Source organism: Perna viridis, chromosome 2 (assembly GCF_037379345.1).
Source record: "Perna viridis isolate PV_CMFRI_1.1 ecotype Kerala chromosome 2, ASM3737934v1, whole genome shotgun sequence".
NCBI classification, from domain to species: Eukaryota; Metazoa; Mollusca; class Bivalvia; order Mytilida; family Mytilidae; genus Perna; species Perna viridis.
This window is the reverse complement of record NC_142446.1, coordinates 18433990-18455793: the sequence shown is the minus strand read 5'-3', so window position 1 is coordinate 18455793 and position 21804 is coordinate 18433990. Positions and strand designations below refer to the sequence as shown.

Sequence of the window (21804 nt, the reverse complement as noted above, 5' to 3'; positions counted from 1 at the left end):
TGCATATTATTGTCAGAAATTTATGTTTGGACAAAAATTGTAGAAATGATGAACTAAGACATTTTCAGCAAAATAGGGTCCCTTTCATTTCCATAAAATTTCTATTTCACGTTTTTTTAAATTGGCACTTTTTCATAAAAAAGCAAAGATGGTTCTTCAATTTTTGTGCTTCAACTGAACCACACTTTCATCCAAGGCCATGAAACTTTAAGATATTCTTGACTTTGTATCCGTGGTCATAGGCTTCCTTTCGTTTTCTATAAAATTTCAATTTCACATTTTTGATTTTAGGCACTTTTTTCATAAATAATTCAGTAAAAATAGAAGGTACATGTAATTGAAATCATTGATATATACACTTGTCTGAGAATAGATCTACCGTTTCCAAGACAGACGCAATTTTAGCCAATCTGCTGACCAAAATTTGATTCCTCAATGAAAATCGTTGTATGATAGAGAGCGAAATATCAGCAACCTGTCAGATGTTTTTTTCATAAATTTTGGGCATGAAATTGTTTCACAGGAGAGAAAAAAATCAGTTAACAAGAATTATTTGCTAGCAAGAACTACTCCTTGTCCAGTACAGATTACAAATTAAAACATAAAAATTGGCCAGTTTGAGATATTTGCCTTCAATCTGTGTCAATCATCTATAAAGTATGAAAGAATTTGAAGCTCCAAGTATTCATGGCTTTGTAGGTCAAGCTGCTTTTTATTTAGATTTAGATCCAAATCATATTGGAAGTCAAAAGGTGCATTCTATATGGGAGAATAGTGGTATCATTTTATTGAGCATTTGTGACAGTTTTTCTAGTTAAAATATATGACTGGGTATTAAATAATTGACTTTTACAAAACAATTCTAATATGAGTAAACAATAAAGTGACTTTATCAGACTGGATGTTTTGGCAACAAATCCTTTAACTATTTGAGCAAAAGACTAGTATTGAAATAGGACAACAAGAAATTTGGTTTCCAAAATTAGAAAATGCCTGTCCGACATTTTATCAACTCTTCTGTCAATGACCAACATTTTTTACCATTTCTGGAGCTTTGCTTGGTACCCACTTATCATTCAGCTGAAACACTTTATAATTAAAATATGCTTTGTTCATTGTAGTATGTTAGAAAGGCGATTAGACAGTATTTTAAGAGAAGAAGATCTTCTTCAACCATTGCAACTTCCTCCTCCAGAAATCTATAGGTAAGGATGAAGATTAGTACAGCCAGATAAGTAATGGATAAAACCCAATAAATTAAATTGTTTGAAATATTTTATGGAAATACTGTTCTACTTCTAGTAAACAATTTGAAGACAGTTACTAATGCGTTCGTTTCATTTTGATTTGTTGAGTTCTGGTTTTTGTTGTTTTAGTGGGTATAGTTGAACCAAGAAATTAAGATGCCAACGAACAGTAATTTCTGTGAATGAATGTTTACTCAATTTGATCTCTGAATTGGTCAAGTGAAGAAGCCATAATGAGCGGCCAATATTCTGTCACCCTTAATAAGACGGAATATTAATTGTTTTATAACCCCCTATTTCTTTGGAACTATTTTCGTTATTTAATGTCAGTTAACCAGAAGTAAGTTGTAAAAGTGACATCAGGTAAACTCTGGGTCTTACCACTTCCAGTTTATCTAAAACTAGTAAGGGGGTCTCAAGTTTTCACTCACAAGAATTTAGACTTACTGGAACTTTTACTCATAATTTTAAAAATGAAAAAGAGAGTCTAGATTCCCTGATGAATGTATCATTTTTTATTTCATTCTTAATTAAAATAACTTATTCATCAAGTCAGTAATGCTTTACAATGTCAGTGTGAAAAAAAACTTGCGTCCTCAAAAGAGTTTTAGTTCAGCAGTTACATGATCATTTATGTAAATAATGTATATATGATTGCTTTCATGGAAACAGATTTGGTCAAAAAGATTCTGATAGCAATATAGTGATGGAAGAGAAAAGACAAAATCCAACAGAAAGTCCATTGATAAAAGGTGGAACTTTACTTAAGTTGATAGAACGGTTAACATACCATATGTATGCTGAGCCAAAGTTTGTTCGGACATTCCTTACTACCTACAGATCATTCTGCACTCCTCATGAACTCCTAGATCTTCTGGTCGAGAGGTAAATCTGTTCAATCATAACATATATCAGATGGTGCCAGTTCTTTTGACTGTCAGTCTGTCGATTTTATATGATCGATATTTTTCATTAATGCAGATTTTATGTGGAAAAAAAAGCATCAGAATCATATTTGTTTGATTAGGCCTTGGTTAAGTGATCTGATTGGTTGAAATTTGAGTTAAAGATGGATTTGAGGAAAAACAAATACAGAATTTTAATGAAACCATGCGCAGATACATACATGCGATAAATTTTGATTGCCAGGACTATATATAAGACAAATAACATTTAAAAGGAATGCTTTATATTCATTTATTCTCTGCTTATTCAACATTAATGCAGTTACATTAAGATTTTTAACAATATTTTTATTTGCATATAGCCTTCTAATTGATATGCTTCAAATATTTCATATTTTGTTATGTCATGTTAACAAAAAAATTGTTAATGTGATAGTTGTGAGTTTTGCACACAAAAAATGTTTACACTAAACAATGAAGGCCCTGAACAAGGAAAAAATATAAAAATGTCATAATGTCTATATTTATGATATCATTTGATTATGTAAGGTCTTTGACATGTCTTATATATGTTAATTGTTACAAAGACTTTCTGTAGCAGAGGTATTGAAACATTTTTGATTTATCCCCCATTTGAAATATTTTATAAGTCTGAATTCTAAACTGTGTTTTAATACTGTTTTATATATTAATCACACAATGTTTTTATATCTAAAATGGCAGAATCAAAACTTTACACGAACTCTCTTGTGCTAATGAATAATTTGATAATGTGCTATGGAACTTTAATGAACACTTTGTGTTACATATGCAAGCAAAGTACTTTCATGTCTTGTACTTTAAATCTTAATTTGCAGGATTTGAAGGTAAGGAAGCTTTGAGGAATTCAATTAATATTGCATGCATACCATGTACTTTAGCTGTGCTATAAATTTTGTTGTATCTATGTATAAATGCTACTGTTTACAAAATTACAGAACTGTACTTTCGTTTTTAGGTTTAATATTCCTGAGAACCACATTACTCAAGCTGAAAGCAAAGATAATGAAGATATGAAAATACAAACCAGAAATGATATGCTGAAAAGATTTCGAAAAGAATATGTCAAGCCAGTTCAGTTTAGGTAAGAGCTATTCATTTTTATACAATGGCCAAAATTTTGTGGTCCTATAATGATATGCTGATGCCTTCATCTATAGTAGACACTTAGTTATTTTGCAGTAACTCAAGTGTAAGGCATATCTTATTTTGCAGTAACTCAAGTGTAAGGCATATCGTATTTTGCAGTAACTCAAGTGTAAGGCATATCATATTTTGCAGTAACTCAAGTGTAAGGCATATCTTATCTTGCAGTAACTCAAGTATAAGGCATATCTAAATGAAATTGAAATAAAATGTACCTTAAATCAAATGAATGTCATAAAATTTTGGTAGATTGTTATTTGCTGCTAGAGGAAGCTTGCAATTTGAAATAGGTCACTGGCCCCTACTTTTCTGAAAAAAAGGTAGCCAAAAGGGGTAAAATAGGTGTTAATTTAAAATTGGTGTAGAAGGTTTATATATCATTCAATTTTGACATTTATTTTTCAATTTGTTTTTTTATAAATTCTTTTTTTAAGAATATTTTACAAATTTAAATAGCATTTAGCATTTTCAGTCCATAGTGGTCCAAGTAGGGTCACACCCTGAAAATCAGCTTTTTTTATTTCTAGTCAGAATTTGATGAATTTTTCTAACTGTATTTTTCAATCAGTATTGGAATATTTCTCACAGTTAATGAGTAACAAAGGGTCAAAGTGGCTAGAAATGTAATTTTTTGAAAAACTTTATTTTTAGCTCACCTGCCCTATCTATAATGGATAAAAAACTACTTTTAATCTAAGTGATTAGCAGATCCCTCTTTATAGTTTCTGGTTTCTATGTGTATGTGTGATTAGCAGGTCCCTCTGTATAGATTCAGGTTCCCATTTGTATCTGAAAAGCAGGTCCCCCAGTATACTTTTGGTTCCCATGTATATCAGGTTAGCAGGTCCCTCTGTATAGTAAGCAGGTTCCCATATGTGTCAGATAATCAAGTCTGTCTATATATTTACATACACTGTATAATTCTCTGTAAACAACTGTTTTATGTATTTTAGAGTTGTTAATGTATTACGACACTGGGTTGACCATCATTACTATGACTTTGAAAGAGATGTTACTCTTATCCACAAGCTCAAAGATTTCCTTGGTAATGTGAAAGGCAAGGCCATGAAGAAAATGGCAGAATCAATCATTAAAGTTATACACAGAAGGGTAAGTACATATCAGTGTCAGTAATGAGGAGATTTATAGTCCATAAAGGTATGCTAAAATGAACAATTTGCTGTTCTAGTAGCCTGCTTAAAATACAGGCACTCTACAGTGTCAAGTAAAAAAATACTTCCAAGGAATTATTTACAGGTAATGCAATCATGCTTCTGCTATTCAGATTTGTTTTATCTGAATGAAGTTTTGTTTTATTTTTGTGTAATATGAACTGGCCATTGACTCTGTTATGGAATTCCCAATTTGTATTCACAACTCCTTATAAACAATTTAATGAATATACCAAAAATATTAAGAGTATATGTGACTTAAGGGGATACTGTAAATTTTGTGGTCACTAATTTTCACTGGTTCTGTCAAGTGGCGATATTCGCAGATATCAAATTTCATATTTATTCATTATATAGTTAAAAAATCAATTGCACTAGTGCTATTTTTTTATGCATTTCTGTACACCAAATTATGAAAATTGGATCACCCATGAAAATTAATGTGTTTACAGTATGTTAGACATGCTAACTGAAATTATTGTTTGGTTTCACTTTTTGTTTTGATAGTTTGAGAGTATGAGTACAGAGAGAGAGTTAACTCTTCAGAAGCAGCCACCTCCATTGGAGTGGCACATTACTAGAAAGAAGGAAGAATTCAATCTTATGACAGTAAGTTGTACAACTATTGTAGAATCATGTCACATGTATAGTATATTCTTTTTAATTCATAATAAGTTGTCATAATATTATGATTTCTTACATGTATGTGATAGCATTATTGTTTCATTTATTGACTGTATTTTCTGTAAAATTTGGTGTTAACATATCTAATGATGAGGATGTTTTGTACAACAATTGCTGATCAGGAAACGAAATGAATAGATGTCAGTTAAAAAAAAATTGTCATAATTGACCAGGAAATTGACAGCTATTTAAACTTGGAAGACAGTTTTCAAATGATCGCACAGATGTTCTGTGGTAATGAAGTAGGACAAATTGGTATAATCTGGGGTAGATTTCTTCCTTGAGAGGTATTTAAATCAGATGCCCACATGCGACTTGTAACTGTCCCACAATACTACCTCTACAAGATTTATTTTGGGGCTTCACATTTTCACCAAACTTAATGAATATCATAAGGACCAGCTTTTTGAAGTATTCTTAGGAAGACTTTGATTTATTCGATTTTAATAGGTTATGTCATGGGCACATTGTTCAATGTTTGGGTCATTATAATAAACTTCTGAACACTAGGGTGAATGTTAATGCAGGGAAAGATTAATATTTCTCAAACTATCTACAATTACCCACATTATGACTTTTTGTATATTTCTATAATTTGCATTTGATATGTACAGTTTGATTTTTCGTCCCTTTTGATTTGTGATTTCTTTTTTTCTTTTATGCACTATGCATTTGTTAATATTATTTAACTGAATTGTTTATGTCATTGTATCTCTATATTTAGAGGAAATAAATGAATGAATGATTATTTAATAATAAGGGGGTAGCAGCAACCCACATTTTCTGATTATTTATATTTTTTTATTTTTTTTTTATTTTTAGGCTTTTGGTAATAGTATTTTCTGCTTTTTTTTGTATAACATACCATAGGTTATATTTATACAAGTCCACTAACATTCTTTACATGCCCTATATCTATATTTTAATTTTTCCTTACAAAATTTATAATATATGGTCTAAGCAACCAAGTCAGAATAAGTAAACAGCTCTTTAACTACATTTTTAATAGGGAAGAAGCCTAAATGACATAAATAATATTGAGGTGAATTGAACTTTAACACAGATGCAAAGCAGGGGTTTTATGAAATCTTGCATATTACCCTTGGTTGAGAAAGCACCCATAATGAGTATAAATAGCCTAATATTTAATTGAGAACAATGTTAGTTTAATACTTGCAACATTTATCACCTGCATTGCTAATAGGAGTCGAAATGGTTGAGATTTTTTTCTATCTATTGTAGACATCACAATAGTATGATATATATTGTCATTGGAAGTATTGGCTAGTGTAATCTCTTATCAGCAGCATTAGAACCAAATACTTATGAAGTTCAATGTCCAAAAATAAATTACATGCAAAAAGTACTCAAAACTGAAGAACATTGAAATAGCAAAGTATATCCAGTACTAATATGTTCTTCTGATGTATGTCAAAGGAGCTACATTATTGAAATAATGAATAAGTTGTCATTCGTGTATACCAGGTGAGATGTCCATGTTGATTTTTTTTTTTTTGTATTTCAGCTTCATCCAATAGAAATAGCTCGTCAGATTACTCTACTAGAATTTGATCTATATAGAGCTGTTCAGCCGTCAGAATTGGTAGGCTGTGCATGGATGAAGGAAAATAAAAATAAAACTGCTCCCAATCTTCTCAAAATGATCAGCTTTACGAATAATGTAAGTATCATAAGTATTTAGTGAAGACTCAAAAGAAGTAAACATTTCTGTTATAGTTAAAGACATCTTTGATAGTCTAGTTGTTCCTTAGATACAGGAGGTTTTTATCATCAATTTATTCATTCAGAATATTCCAAATTAATTATATTTATTTGATTTAATTATATATAATTATGAACAAAATGTACGTATACAAGAATTACAAAACAAGCTAGAAAAAAGCCAACATTACCCAGATGTTACTATATCTCTACCAATTATTCTGGAAGACAAAATGATGATTGTTTGGCTAGGAACCAGAATTATTTATCTTTATAAAAGAATGTTCAGCTTACCTGTAGACTGATAAGCTAATGTAAGCTATTGCATTAACAATAGGACTGTGAGTTAATTTTAGTATTAATGGAATGTGATTCACCTGATGGGTTATTCGTCACAGCCTTAAAAATTTGAAATATGAGCTAATGAGATGTAAACTAAATCATTCCATAGAAGTTATATTTATTTGAAAATGATCTTGAAAAATCTAGTGTATTTTTTTTTTGTAAATGGTAGTGCTGCACAACAGTTTATTAATATGTAATTACAGAGAATAAACTCTCTGTATGTTCAAGATGATCATAGTTGCATTGTCTCATAAAATAATATACCAAGCATTTATCTATAAACCATGTGTATTTCTATTTGTAGACTATTCATCATTTTTATTTATATTTTAGTTCACATTTCACATGGAAAAGTTTATTATTGAAGCTGAAAATTTGGAAGAAAGAGTGGCAATTGTACATAGAATTATAGAAATTATGTTAATATTTCAAGACTTGAACAATTTCAATGGTGTTCTAGAAGTGGTTAGTGCAATAAATTCTGCTCCTGTTCATAGGCTGGAGAAAACTTTTGAAGTAAGTTGAGTCATAGAAATTCATGTATGTAACTTAAATATAAGTGTATGGATATCTAAAACATTGTCAAATTGTTACCACAATTTTACAAAGGTTTTATTGATTTAAGGGATTATAAACCGAACAATTTAGGACTTTGGTTATAAAATGTTAGAAATAAGTATTTTCTTAAACTTTGTTTAAATGGCTTATTTGTTATTTCTAATTTCTTATTCAAATTGTTCTTATCTTAGTCATTCTTTTCAGAAATTTATGCTGTGTTGAAAATTTAATCATAATCCTGATTATGAGACAGTATTAAGCATGATTGTCAAGCTTATAATTGCCCAAACTGTTTTTGGCTCAACCTCTATGGTCATATCAAGCTGCTTCAGTAGTTTTTTTATATATCTCCAAAACTGTTAGGTTTAGCTGAATTTTATCAAATGTCGAAATGATCCTCATTATCAGACCTATAAATGTCTGCATTTGGTTGAAGTTGTCAGATGACTCCATGTCAGGATTAATGCTCTTGAAAAGTGAAAAATTTTGTTTGTTTTTACAGTTTTCAGTCAATATCTTGAAAACTATGAAATGATCCCTATGACAAGGCCTACAAAAGTGTGTGGAGATCAAACTTGTTGGTTATTGCCCTTGAAGGGCAAAAAAAAAAAATTTTTTAGCAGTTTTCAGCCAATATCTTGAAAAGTATAATAATAAAAAATAGAAACTTTCAATTGATGAAATGATCCTTATGGTATGTCCTACCAAAGTCCTCTTTGAGTCAAAATTGTTGGATAACTCCTTGTTACAGTTATTGGCCTTGAAAGGCAAAAAATTAAGTAGGTGTGCGATTCAGGCTCCTGGGAGCCTCTTGTTTCTATATAACAACAGACATTGAGATTACTTTTGGTATATTATTATATCTCATGGATTAAAGATTTTATTCCCTATTGGCATTGCCTTTAGGGACCATAGGAATATAGTCCGTCAGTCTTACCGTAACACAAGTTTTTCAGACAAAATAAATATATATGTCTTGGACTTTGATGGTCAACTTCATAATAATAACACTTTTTTTATATTTTTCTTCTCATATTGAGATGATTTTTTTGTATGTAAGTGATAAGTTACAGGTTCAGAATCAATGTAAGTTTTCCTTGAAAATCTTGATTTCTCTATTCTTGCTGACTATTTATACCCCACCACATGAAGTGGTGAGGTATTATGTCACACCCTATGAAATGCTGTAAATATCAAACCCTGAAACCTTCTGTTCAGGGTTTCACATTTACAGCTTGGACATTTGTTTTTCTTCAACACCTATTTTGTCTTATGTTGCTTGTATAAGAGCAGTTTATGTACAATTAAGGTATGATTCTATTGGTTGAAACAGGTTTTATTATCTGTATAGCAGTATGGTTCATGCTGTAAAACAAATACAATTCAAATTGGTTCCAGTGTATTACTGTAAAAAACCCTATGGAACGTTTACTTATCTTTTAAACTTAATTTACATTAATAGAGTGCACTAACAGTACAAATCTTTACTTCAGAAAATCTGAACACAAATTATACAAAATAAACAATGTTGACATTGGACTAACTAAAAATATTGGTGATTCTCATGTTTATATGGACATTTGTACATATAGGCATTTTAAACAGATATTTAAAAACTTTTAATGTATTTCATTCTAAATATAAAACAAATAATTGTATGTTTTTCAGGCAGTTCCAAGTAAGTTGATGAAAGATTTTGAAGAAGCTCGTCAACTGAACTCGGATCACTTTCGAAAGTACATGGAAAAATTAAGGTCTATAAATCCTCCTTGTGTTCCTTTTCTTGGTGAGTGAAAGTGTTAATTAGGCTATAGATTGTTTAAATTGGCAAAGTTTGCTGAGCATTTATGTTTATTAAAGTAGACAGGGTAGAGTAAAGTCCAGTATTGCCATGAATCTCAATAATTTAGGGTTGATAGAGAAACAACATCAAACTTGAGACCGGTACACACTTTTCAGAAATGCATGGTCAGTGTACATCTTTTTAAGGCCTAACCTTTTAGATGTCAGAAGCATTTAGATATGTACATTGGAATGATTTAAAATTAGGCACCCGATTCTGCAAAATGAGTTACACCATGTTCAAGACTTTCACCTCAGTTGCTGTCCACTTCCAGTTTAATGGACAACTCTCTGAATTTAAATGCACTAATGTATAGATGATAATAGTGCACTGAATTAACATAAAAAAAAATGATAAGTGGATGATGCTTCGAACCATGAGAGCCAAATTAGTATATAAATTTTTTTGTCAAGTAAGTGCACTGTTACTTTCTTTATACTGCAGCAAAATTTTAAAAGAAAAATTATGTTTTAAGCAAGGAGAACAATTTTTTTTTTATTCCAAGCAGGCGACATCCTGGCAACTCCAGATCAAATGTAATGTTTATGAGATCACAAAAGAAAGTTTTATTCAGTCAGTGACCGTATATCACTTGTTAATATATAGACAATGCATTTTTACTGCTCAGATGGAATGGTCGCAGTATAAAATATATTCTCATCAGCTAAAATTGATGAACCATATATTGGATTTATTTTTTTAACTTAGTATGAAGCATCATATTGTTTCTGAAGAGAATATTGGCTTGGCCACACATCTTTTTGGTTACTTTACTTGGCATCACATCTATAAAATATATTTAAAATTTGATATAAAAATTGGTCTACAGTTTTATTGATACCAACTGATTTTTAAAATGTGTTAAATAACTTGCTCATTCATTTCACTAAATGGCTTTTCAGTAAAATTTGAATTGTTCAAATCTGATGACATTTTTAATCCAGATCACAATGTTTACATTGTCAAATTGGCCATGATGTTACCGAGATGATTTTTAGTTGTTTGTAATTTCATGAAAACTAAGATTTACCGCCATATTTTGTGTCAAAAATTCTTCTGAATGTTATTGTTCCAACTAAATAATTGTTTATTTTCAAATTTATGAGAAATTACTGGTATGTTTATATCAACAATCAGCCTTTTGTAACAAAAATGGCAGACTTACAATAGAATTTATTGTGAGGAATTATAAAATTCTTTTTGATTGTGTATATCAATCATAAATACTGATGTTTGGCTGTTGTGAACTGATAAATGCATAACAAATAAAAAGAAAGTCAACACTTCCTCGATAAAGAACGGCTGAAGAAAATTATGATTAAATCAAACATGGGCTTGAAGTGATGCCGAGTATAGTCATCTGTCAAAGTTTAGTGCACTTTGGTTGTGTAAACTGGGGAAACCAGATCCACTTCATGTTTAATAGCAAATGTGTAATTTTTCATGGGCGTAATCTTGGAAACCTTTCTTGGTATGATTTGGTGTGCAGCTTCACAGTGATTAGTTTTTTTAGACTTGTCTTGTTTGAACATCTTCTTGCTTACTTGTGCATTTGAAGGAATTTGTACTATTTTTAAACATGTAATAAATATTTCTACATTTTTTTCTTTAGGCATGTACTTGACAAATATTTTGAAAATTGAGGAAGGAAATTCAGACTTTTTATTAAATCGACCACCTGGGCTGATTAACTTCAGCAAACGACGAAAAGTGGCGGAGATAACAGGAGAAATTCAACAATATCAGAATCAACCATACTGTCTGACATCTCAGCAAGATATTAGGGTAAATGTATTAAAATTAAAAATATAAATTTTCATATCTAATGTTCTATTTTTTTTTCAATACTTTAGTAGTTTGGTGACTACAGATTTCTAGGTATTCAATGTTTGCAAACAAGACTAAAAAATTCTTTGTATTAATCTCATTTTATTAAAAATTTCTTTGTAAATATACTATGAACTATCAGCATCACACCTAGAACTGAAACTTTATATTGAAGGCCAGCCTTCCTGTTTGTTCTCATATAAGCTTGCTGATGTATACAGATAACTTGTACACCTGTGTGAAACGTAACATCCTTTTCCTGATTGTTTCATCAAAGCAATTTTGTGTATATTTTTCAACAAAGGTAGAACACTAGAGGCTACTCCTCCTTTTATGTTTATTTTTGATGAGGCCAATTACATGTATATCATTGAAGTTTTGAATCTGGATTTCTAAGCCATTTCGAATTTTTCATTCAAATTAAGCAGATAAAATATCTAGGATATTGTCTATATCCAATCTCCTGCGCAGACCTATAGCCACTACTTTACACTCTGCTAGCTGATAGGCTCTACTATACCAGATGTGAAAAAATTCATAGGGCATGAGCACTACTCATTACTGCGAAGCATTGTCTTCTGTACTGTACTAATTTGCATAAAGGGGTGGGTTTTAACACTGAGTGTGGGTGAGGTGTAAAGCTTTGAAATAGTGAATATACCTTCCGTGCAGGAGATTGGTCCATACATTGTAAGTTTACTTCAGATATTTGTAGAGTTCAGTAAAACAACATTGAAATGAAGGAAAGCAAACAATACAACAGGGAATTTCTGAACAGTGCAGTGGGTTCCTATCTATATCAAAATACTATGTCCAAATTACTACTTTTCTTTTTAAATCGGATATCTTACAGATAAAGCATTTCAAATATACTAGTTGCACAGGATTACAAAATGCAAACAAGATCTACCTAAAATCTAGTTTTATTAGATGACTTAACTTTACACTTCTCTTTCAGGAGTATTTGGAAAGTTTAAATCCATTAGGAGAGATGACAGAGAAGGAATTCAATGATTACCTGTATGCTAAATCTTTAGAGATAGAACCAAGAAACTGCCAAAGAGCTCCCAAATTTGTAAGTTGATGAACTGATAAGGAGTGAAATTTTTGTAAGCAATTTGTTTCTCTTAAAATGATGTTAGTATGATTAGTTTCAATATATCCTAAATGTTACCTTTTTGTAGAAATACACCTGGAATATGTTACTATTCTGTCTACATTATGTTGGAAAGTGTATAATGCAGTTTGATGGTACAGACTTATGAGTGTCTTGTATACTTCATCATTGATATGATGAGTTGATCATTAAAACCAAAAAAATGTGTTGTTTACTTATTGTTATGATCATGTGATAGATCAGACTTCTACATGTCTTGTGTACTTCAACTACAGGGGCAGATCCAGATATTTTGAAGTTTGGTTCTAGAGAAAAGGGGGCTAAGCTATCATTTGATCATTTTTGCCAAAATTTGGCATTATATCAACAAAAAATTTCCCCCCCAAAAAAAGGGGGGTGTTTAGGCTATTGTGTGTATTACTTTTACCTTAGGTAGTTGGTAATGAGAGGTACTAATTTTTCCCATTTGAAATAGTTGACTATTGTTTAATCATACTGTACCACTATATACCTTTATAATCATTCTCTTCTCATACTATTTGTATATCAGATTTTAACATTGTTCAAGGATAAACCCAGAGAACATTACGTCTGAATTTTAATTAGCCATGCAATTCAGATAAAAATAAAAACATGACATATGAAAACAATCCAGTCTACAGTAGAAAAAACTGATTGTTTGTTGACCAGGTAACAGAACGAACAAGGTCTTTGGAGTAATTTGTTAAAAATTTTACACATGATTTTTTAAAGGAACAAATATAATAATATGGTGTTCCATAAATTAAGCAGCATTGAATATGCTCATACAATAGTGTACTGTTATAGATTGATCACATGTTACTTACTCACAAGAATACCTATTTCCCTCAATACCTGTATTATATTTCAGGGAAGAAAAACAGATTTTCCATTAAAATCACCTGGAATCAGACCCATTACAGCAAAACATTTAGGACCTAAACATGGACCATTTCCATTACCATTTGGTTCAATGCGAAGTGAAGATGAAAGAGAAGCTGAGTCATCATCACCACATAATACCACACCATCTACTCCTACCACACCACTTTCACCTCCTCACAATGGAGACAATGTGTTCGAACCTGTCACAATCGGCCAAGGTAATGACAAGTAACCATTGGGGCTCTTTTATGATACATTAATGAAGTTTTTTTCATTCAGACTACATAAACCCATTTTAGTGAACTTGAATTAAAGTAAATATTTTGTTTTGGTATGTAGTCAAAACCTGTATACATTCTACATGTATGAAGTTCATCCAGATACAATAGAAAAGAGTTATGATGGATAATCTTTAAAATAAGGTTTAAGTCTGATTGTCAGGAAAAGAAGATCACCTGATCAAGTGTTTTGGTTTTTTTTCTTTTTTTTAGCTCACCTTGCCTAAGGCCATGTGAGCTATTGCCATCCCTTGGTGTCCATCGTCATAGTGGAAATTTTTTTCAAAATTATTCTCCACTGACACTACTTGACTAATTGAAACCAAACATGGTATGAATATTTCTGGGGTATCCTGCATAAAATTGGTGTGGAGATTTTTTATCCATCACAAAACATGGCCACCGTTACTAAAAATGGAACATTGGGGTCAGACAGTAGTTTTTCGCATGTTTCTCCAAAACCATTAGGTTAAGTCGAATTCTGACATGGGTAAAAGTGTTAAACATCATGAGATCTATCTGTGGTGAAATAGTACTGATGTAGGGATTTTAGATCCAAGGAAAAACATGGCTGCTGTTACTAAAAATAGAACAAAGGGGTTTTTCAGAACTTTTTCTCATATATCTCCAAAACCATTAGGTTTAGCCTATTTTTTTTCAAGGCTGAAATAATCCTTATTATAAGACCTGCAAAAGTTTCCAGGGGTCAAAGTTGTCCATGTAAGAGTAACTGCCATTGAAAGTTGAAAAATGACATTATTTTTAGTTTTCAGCCAGTGTCTTGAAAACTATAATAGATAGAAGGAAACTTTCAATTGATGAAATGATAAGTCCTACCAAATTCTTTGTGAGTCAAAATTGTAGGACAACTCCTTGTTTGAGTTATTGCATTTGAAAGGCAAAAATTTAACCAGGTGAGGGATTCAGGCTCCTAAGAGCCTCTTGTTTAATGATGAGAACTTTAGAGCAGGTTTGACAGTATTTCATAGAAAAAATATCAGGATTAAAAGCCTTAATTTTAAATCGACATGAAAGATATTATTTAGGAAGCATCATTTGTAGGGCACTGTTTTTTTTTGGCTTTGTCAAAGTCTGAACTTCAAATTTACAATAATGTATTACTTTGTGCAGAGAAAAGTTACTAGCCTTGTTATTTGGTGAAAATTTTTAGATTGGTCCTATTGATAAAATTGTTGGAATAGTTTAATGTTTATAAAAATGACAATCTAGGCATAATTATTTATATATTTTCAAATTACAAAATTGACATTGTTGTTTCAATGCAATGTTTAATTACTCATGAAAATTTAGAGTTTTACAGTTGATATTGTTAATTCTAAAGTATAGGCTGCATTTTTATCAAAATTAATATTTTGTTAGATATAAAACAGTAGATTCAAGGATAAAAGAATTATGTTTTGAATACATATATCCTATGTCCTTCATACAGGTATATCACTAAAATCAGTGTTTCATCAACACATTGTGGCTTCATTTTGAACATAAGCTACAAAAGTAATACATGTATATTACATAAATATGAATAAGAACAATAACTTATTGGATTGAGAACAAAGGTAACTGAAAATTTTTAAATTTCCATGTTTTACTTACTTTAAGGGGCCTTATTTGTTTGAATATTACTATTGTGATATCAGATGTTTATTAAGTATACCAAAAATAAATATGTCATCACACTGTCAACATTTTTTTTAAGAACGTACTTATAATTATATAATTTCAGATAGCAGTACAAATCCAGTGCACAATTCTGAATTATCACAGACAGAATCCCCCAATGATCAACCGTTAGAGCCCCCACCATTACCCCCTCGTAGGAAAACTCATCGTGAAAATGAAGAAGGATTATCTAGATTAGACAATGCTCCTGAAATCCCTCCTCGGGGGATGCCCCCTCGTGTTCCTCCACGTAGTAATTCAATGATTGGCACACTTCCACGTTGTGTATCACAACAGCCAACAAGACATTCATCTGGTCATTCTCAGAACTTACATGCAACATTACCACGGTGTAATGACAGAGAATCACGACCATCATTACCAATCAATTTAAATGGAGATGATTCTATCCCATTGACAATAACTCCCAAACTGCCGCCAAAGACTTATAAACATATTAGACAACAGAGTAGCTAGAAAATTGTGTTGTTAATTTTATCCTTTAAAAGAATGAAAATTTAAGTTCATGTGATGATGAATTTACCAAAGAATGGCATCTGGTGATTTGAGTCAAAGACAGCTGTGCTGCATAGTCATTGGCTTAATGTATCAATTGATACAGTTTCTTGTGATGTATTCCAGTGTGTTGACCCAAATAAGCTAGTGCTACTTTAACTAGTGATTTGATAATCAGACGTTGCTTATTTAGCAACACAGAAATGCAATATACACTTGTGTGTGTGTGTGTGATGGAATTTTATCAGGGATGGGATTTTGTTGTACACAAGTGAAATAATGGCAAACATATAGTAGTCAATGAAAGGGTTGTACTTTTGTCACACTATTACAGTATCATGTTTTCTTTTACCTCTAGTGTTATGTGGATTTATAGTAACATATAAACTTCTTCATTGGTGTACTCATGATAAAAAAATTTAAATGGTTCTTAATAACATAAAATGTTTTCAAGATTGAATTTCCTGGAATTTGTTTTAATTTCATTCCATTTATAATAAACAGATACTTATCCAGAAATTTGAAAAGGGGGCACTGATTTGACTAAGCGGGGGAGGTTTTAGTGATTGCCAGTTCCACTAAAATTTTTAGGCATAGGTGTTTGTTTTTATTTTTTGTTTTTTGGGGTTTTTTTTCGTAATGGCAATTTAACTGCCTCTTGACATTAAAAATTCCAGTTGTTTCTTTCTGAAATGATATTTAAAGATTATGAGTACTATTAACGAGAAATCTATATGTTACTATAGAAAAGTATTATTGTGATATTAGTTTCAAATTTTGTTAAAGATGAATGTTAAATGAAGACATGATATTGTATTATTATCAAAGAAAATGTGGTACCAAACCAGACCTTAGTAAAACACTGTTCAAATGTCTTCCAAAGTTATTCATACTTAGACAACTGTCATTAACAAAGTCTGAATTTGAAGAGGATATTTCAGATATTTTTTAATGTTCTTGTATCAAGACCAATGTTCTAGAAGCCTTGTCAATTTTGTTCAATAACTGATTCTGATTTTTTCTCCAATATTTTTGGTGATGATTTTTCAAACTTTTTGAAGGAATAGGAAATATTCCCGTGTTTTCTATAGCTTTTGTTTTGGGAATAGAACTGTTTAGACAACACACCTGTATTTTTACTTGATCTTTTATTTCTAGTTAATCATTGCTGACAGGATTTGCAATTATTCTCTATTGTACATTTATAAATGTGATATTTAGAAGGTCACAAATTTTATTATTGTATGTTACATGAATCAGTTCAGGTGAAACTATATTCATATGATACCATATTTCCTTTGAATAACCAGCGTGTCCACGTCAAGAAATGGCCAAATATTATTGCCAAAGATTTTTATTCTATGATAAAACATGTGATATGATTTTTAAAGTGCTTTTAAATCTTTGTTGTTTATTTTGTTGAATTTTTAAGAGACTGATCAGCTTCTGTGTAAATATTGTTATACTGCTGTTAGTGTCAGGATTCTTCTGAAGATTTTACAACTTGTGCTGGTATTACAATTTTTGTAGTTTTTCGTACATTTGGAGACCACAGTGAATGTTCTGTAGAAATTTCAGATTTTTTAAGCTTGCAGTAATGCTGTAAAAAAGAATCAGATTTTATTTCAATTCTGGTTATGATTGTGCAAAACAGTATCTTAAATTCCTTTTGAATATCTGAAGGGTGTTGGTAAGTGGTTGTACTTTTAGCCTTTAGTAAAGTATTTGAAAAGAAATGGGAAGAAAAAAAGCACAAAATGAATACATCCAAAGCTAGAATACCTCCCTTATTTTGTCAATTTTTTTGGCAGACATATTTTAATTACATTATGAAGTTTTATGTTTTGAGTTCAAGACATCTCATTCCTACCAGTTATTGTTTGTACTAATGCCATTGAACTTGGCCAAATGCTCTTTTATTGAAAAACAAATACTTTTATTATCTTAAGAGCTGGTGCAAAATAAACCAGAAATGGAATAGAGCTATATTAAGATTGGACTTTGGTAATCTATTATCTAGGACATTTTGATGGTCTAAAAGGAATGGTTCTGTGTTGAGACACTGTACCATGGAAATCTTTTCTTAAATTTTTGATTAGACAACAAGGTTAATAGTTTTGTGTATTTGTTATCTTTTTATTTAATCTACATTCTTGTGCTGCCATTTAAATTACAACTGTGTGTTACGTTTCTTTATCTTGCTGGCTTTTATTTCCAGAACTTTGCGTCTTCAATGTTTTCTATGTTTATTTTCATACTTCCTTTATACATTTTTGTAGGTATTTATTTGATACAGAAGTTTATAATTGGTCAGTGGTTTTTTGATGTGGACGCTTTCACAGCTGGTTTTTGTTACTTTATTTGACTGAGTGACAGCAAGTATAAGCATGTACCAAAGTATGTCTTTTATTCGTCAGTAATGTAAGCATTTGAATAGCAATTTCATACTCAGTGCCAATCATATACATAATATAGACATGAAAATCCAAGTTAATGAATGTTATTTTTAGCAAAATAGCTTTAATTTGCTATAGATTTTTAAAAGAATGTCATAAGCTGTTCAAATGTGAGCCTATTTGATTTTACTTGGCAGTATATTAGATGTTATTTGGTACATGATGTGATATCCAGTGCAATGCCATAGTATTGTGAGCAGTGTTAAATGTTCTGGAGACTGCCTTATGTGATTGTTTCATATCAATAAAAGTTCTTCACAACATCAATACTATTGTCAGACTTGTTTGTTGTATTGATTTTTCTCTTGGCTCAACTTTGGTGGTTGACATCATTACCATGTTAATAGATGTAATGTTGTGCATTAATTTATTATGTTTTCTATCTAAACCTTATCTTCACTTAAGGTAAGTGTCAGCTCTATGATAGTGGAAATATATGAAAATGTTAAATCCAAGTATTAAAACAGCTTAATTATGCAGATTTGAAATTGGTAGACTGTTTTAACTTTTGTGATTGGTCATTTTGACATAATTAATCATGTTTGAAAAAAAAAGAAATACAAGCATTCTGAGATTATTGCATGGGAATGCAAAGTCCTTACTGGCAGAAAAAATTGTTGATGTTTCTTAGTCTGTATAATAACTTGAGTATAAGTGAATGGATCTCATATAAATTTTACTACAAGGTGCCATACCACAAAAGGACTGGGGTTGTGACTTGAGCCAATTAAGAATAAAGTGTGATAAAGGGGCAAGAAACAATAACCTTCAAAGAGGTTCATTCACTAAAAGTCAAGTTATTGTCTGGACATCAGGAAAAGGTATGTTTCTGCCCCCTTATTTAAGAAAAGTCAAGTCCAAAATCTTTTGTAGTCTTACCATTGTGGTATAGAATATTGTGGAACAAAATCAGGTATTCCTTTGCTTTTACTAGAGTTATATACCATATGGCAGGTTATTTTGGGGTGTGTAAAATATACAAGTTAAATTATCCATCCTGTCAATAATATTTTACCGTCTATATACAGATAGTGAAGAGCTGTGATTTCAACCTAGTAAAATTGGCAGGAAAATTCAAATTAATAAAAGTGTTAAGTTGTGTTAAGGAATTTATTTTCTTAAGCTGATATTGGTTTTATTTAAGTATAATTGTTATGTAGGATAAATACTCTGTTAATATAGCTTTTGAATGTAAAAGCACATTAACTTTTTGATAGATTTAAAATTGGGGAAAAGGTGAAATGGAACAAAATTTGTAAATGTGTGTGAAGTTGAATCATTAGTATAGATTGACTTTCAGTTTTACATATTAAAAAAGTACAGTTCTTAATAGAATTTAAAATGCAATGTATGATCACAATTTTATCATATAATCTTTGAAATCAAAAACTGCCAGTGCTATCAGCACTTTGATTCACCTTTCAAGGGCAATTACAGTAAAGTTAACTGTCAGAGTAAACATTAATTTTCGCAGTGTACTTATTTTCATTATTTTTGCGGTGAATTGAAAAGCACGTAAAATGGTACCCTCCTAATTGATTTTTAAAACTATGTAACACTTAACATTTGTTTAAACCGATAAAATTGATACCCACGAATATAGTCACTTGACAGAATCCACAAAATTTGGCAGTTGTCTAATTGTTGGAACATTGATATTTTTATATTTGTTTCCTTTTTCCTCAATCCAAAATGTTTTCTTTGGTTATCTGATATTTTCTTGGAGATACATGAGAAAAACTTGTCTAACCCCTAGTTTAAATTTTTTGTTACTGCAGCCATGTTTTTCGACAGATCAAAAATCAACACATCAGTTATATGCAGATTGCCTTAAGGAACATTTACACCAAGTTTGGTTTTTATTGGTCAAGTAGTGTCAGTTTTGATCATTTTTGAAAGAAATAATAATATAAGTAGAAAACAAAAGGCTCTCGAAGAGCCTGAATTGCTCACAGGCAAACCATGCACATGTAATTAAGTAAGTAAAGGTATCATGCTTTGTAACCATATTTGACAAAATATTGCTGAAAAAGAGCATCTATTGATAAATGATGTAAGTTCAACTGAGTACCTAAGGCACTGTAAAATGTTGGAAATGCTTCAGATTGTTTTTAGTTTCCTCTGGAAAAAATTTTGGCAGGAACCCCCTATGCCCTTGTTATCTCACTGGGTCTTTTGGTCATCACCATTCAACCACAATACCATGTTTTCTAAGAAACAAAAAATCATTGGAATTCCAGCAACTGGTAAAAAATGGCCTCAAGTTGGTAGCCATTTTGAAAATGGTTGCCTAACAAAAAAAATTCAATACTGCCAGTCAACTCAAAATATCATATATGTAATTAATACAAAAGTGTATGAATATTGTTTACATGTGTGAGTAATCTGCCTCCATGCTGTCAGTTAGCAGAAAAGGTAAAAATGTAGATTTTCAGTATTATTTATTCAAGTAAATTTTGTGAAGAATTTCTACAATCATCATACCATTAGCATAATGATTTTGGAAGCCTTATTTTCCAAGCTTTGAAACAGTATGCAACTTTCAGATGTCATTTGTCCTGGGAATTCACAGTGAAACTTTGAAAATTACTTTATTAACATGTGAAGTAATGGAAATGTTAGAAGTGGTTAGTGAGACCATAGGTTCGTCTTCTGATCCCATGTCTGAATTTTGCTAGAATTTTGATAAATTCAACTAGTTGCAAAAAATTGTATTTTGACCCCTATGTTCTATTTTTAGTAACAGCAGACATGTTTTTAAACATTTTAAAGATTTTAAATGATCAATTTGGGCAGGATACCCTTAGGAACAATCATGCCAAGTTTTATTCCAATTGGTCAAGCAGTTTCAGAGGAGAAGATGTTTGAAAAAATGATGACGATGATGGACGAAAACCAAACACAAAGTGATAACAATAGCTCACACAGCATTTAGGCCAGGTGAGCTACAAGGTTGCAATAAAGGGCAATAACTCCAAAATGGTATAACAGATCAAAGATGGATCTTATCATGCTGAACACTTTTACTCATCAGAATTTGGCTCAACTTAACAGTTTTTGAAGATATGTGGGAAAAACTTCTGTCTGACCCCTTTGTTCTACTTTAGTAGCAGCAGCCATGTTTTTCGACAGACCAAAAATCCCCACATCAGTTCTGTGCAGAATACCCCAAGGAACATTTATACCAAGTTTGGCTGTCATTAGTCCAGTAGTTTCAGAAGAGAAGAGTTAAAAAAAATTGCTAATCAAGGACGGACGCCAAGTGATGGAAAGTAATTTTTCGGGGATGTGGCCCTCTTTGACCCCTCCTTAAAACTTGAAAATAGTAATTAAGAAATATCTGAAATCCCCAAGAAATAACTT

At 31.1% G+C, this 21804-nt stretch overlaps 1 protein-coding gene across 1 annotated transcript in view; it reads left to right on the top strand.

Moving 5' to 3' along the window:
* The window catches only part of LOC148623907 (son of sevenless homolog 2-like), a 41162-nt gene extending 22454 nt beyond the window's left edge, over positions 1 to 18708 (top strand). The window contains exons 13-24 of the mRNA XM_088566211.1: positions 1122 to 1205; positions 1920 to 2132; positions 3150 to 3275; positions 4291 to 4447; positions 5017 to 5118; positions 6719 to 6874; positions 7594 to 7776; positions 9487 to 9604; positions 11274 to 11446; positions 12447 to 12563; positions 13498 to 13729; positions 15534 to 18708. Of these exons, the coding sequence (XP_088422337.1) occupies positions 1122 to 1205; positions 1920 to 2132; positions 3150 to 3275; positions 4291 to 4447; positions 5017 to 5118; positions 6719 to 6874; positions 7594 to 7776; positions 9487 to 9604; positions 11274 to 11446; positions 12447 to 12563; positions 13498 to 13729; positions 15534 to 15946 (2074 nt within the window). The 3' untranslated portion in view covers positions 15947 to 18708. The remainder of the gene's footprint in view (positions 1 to 1121; positions 1206 to 1919; positions 2133 to 3149; positions 3276 to 4290; positions 4448 to 5016; positions 5119 to 6718; positions 6875 to 7593; positions 7777 to 9486; positions 9605 to 11273; positions 11447 to 12446; positions 12564 to 13497; positions 13730 to 15533) is intronic.
* The last annotated feature ends 3096 nt before the right edge of the window (positions 18709 to 21804 follow it).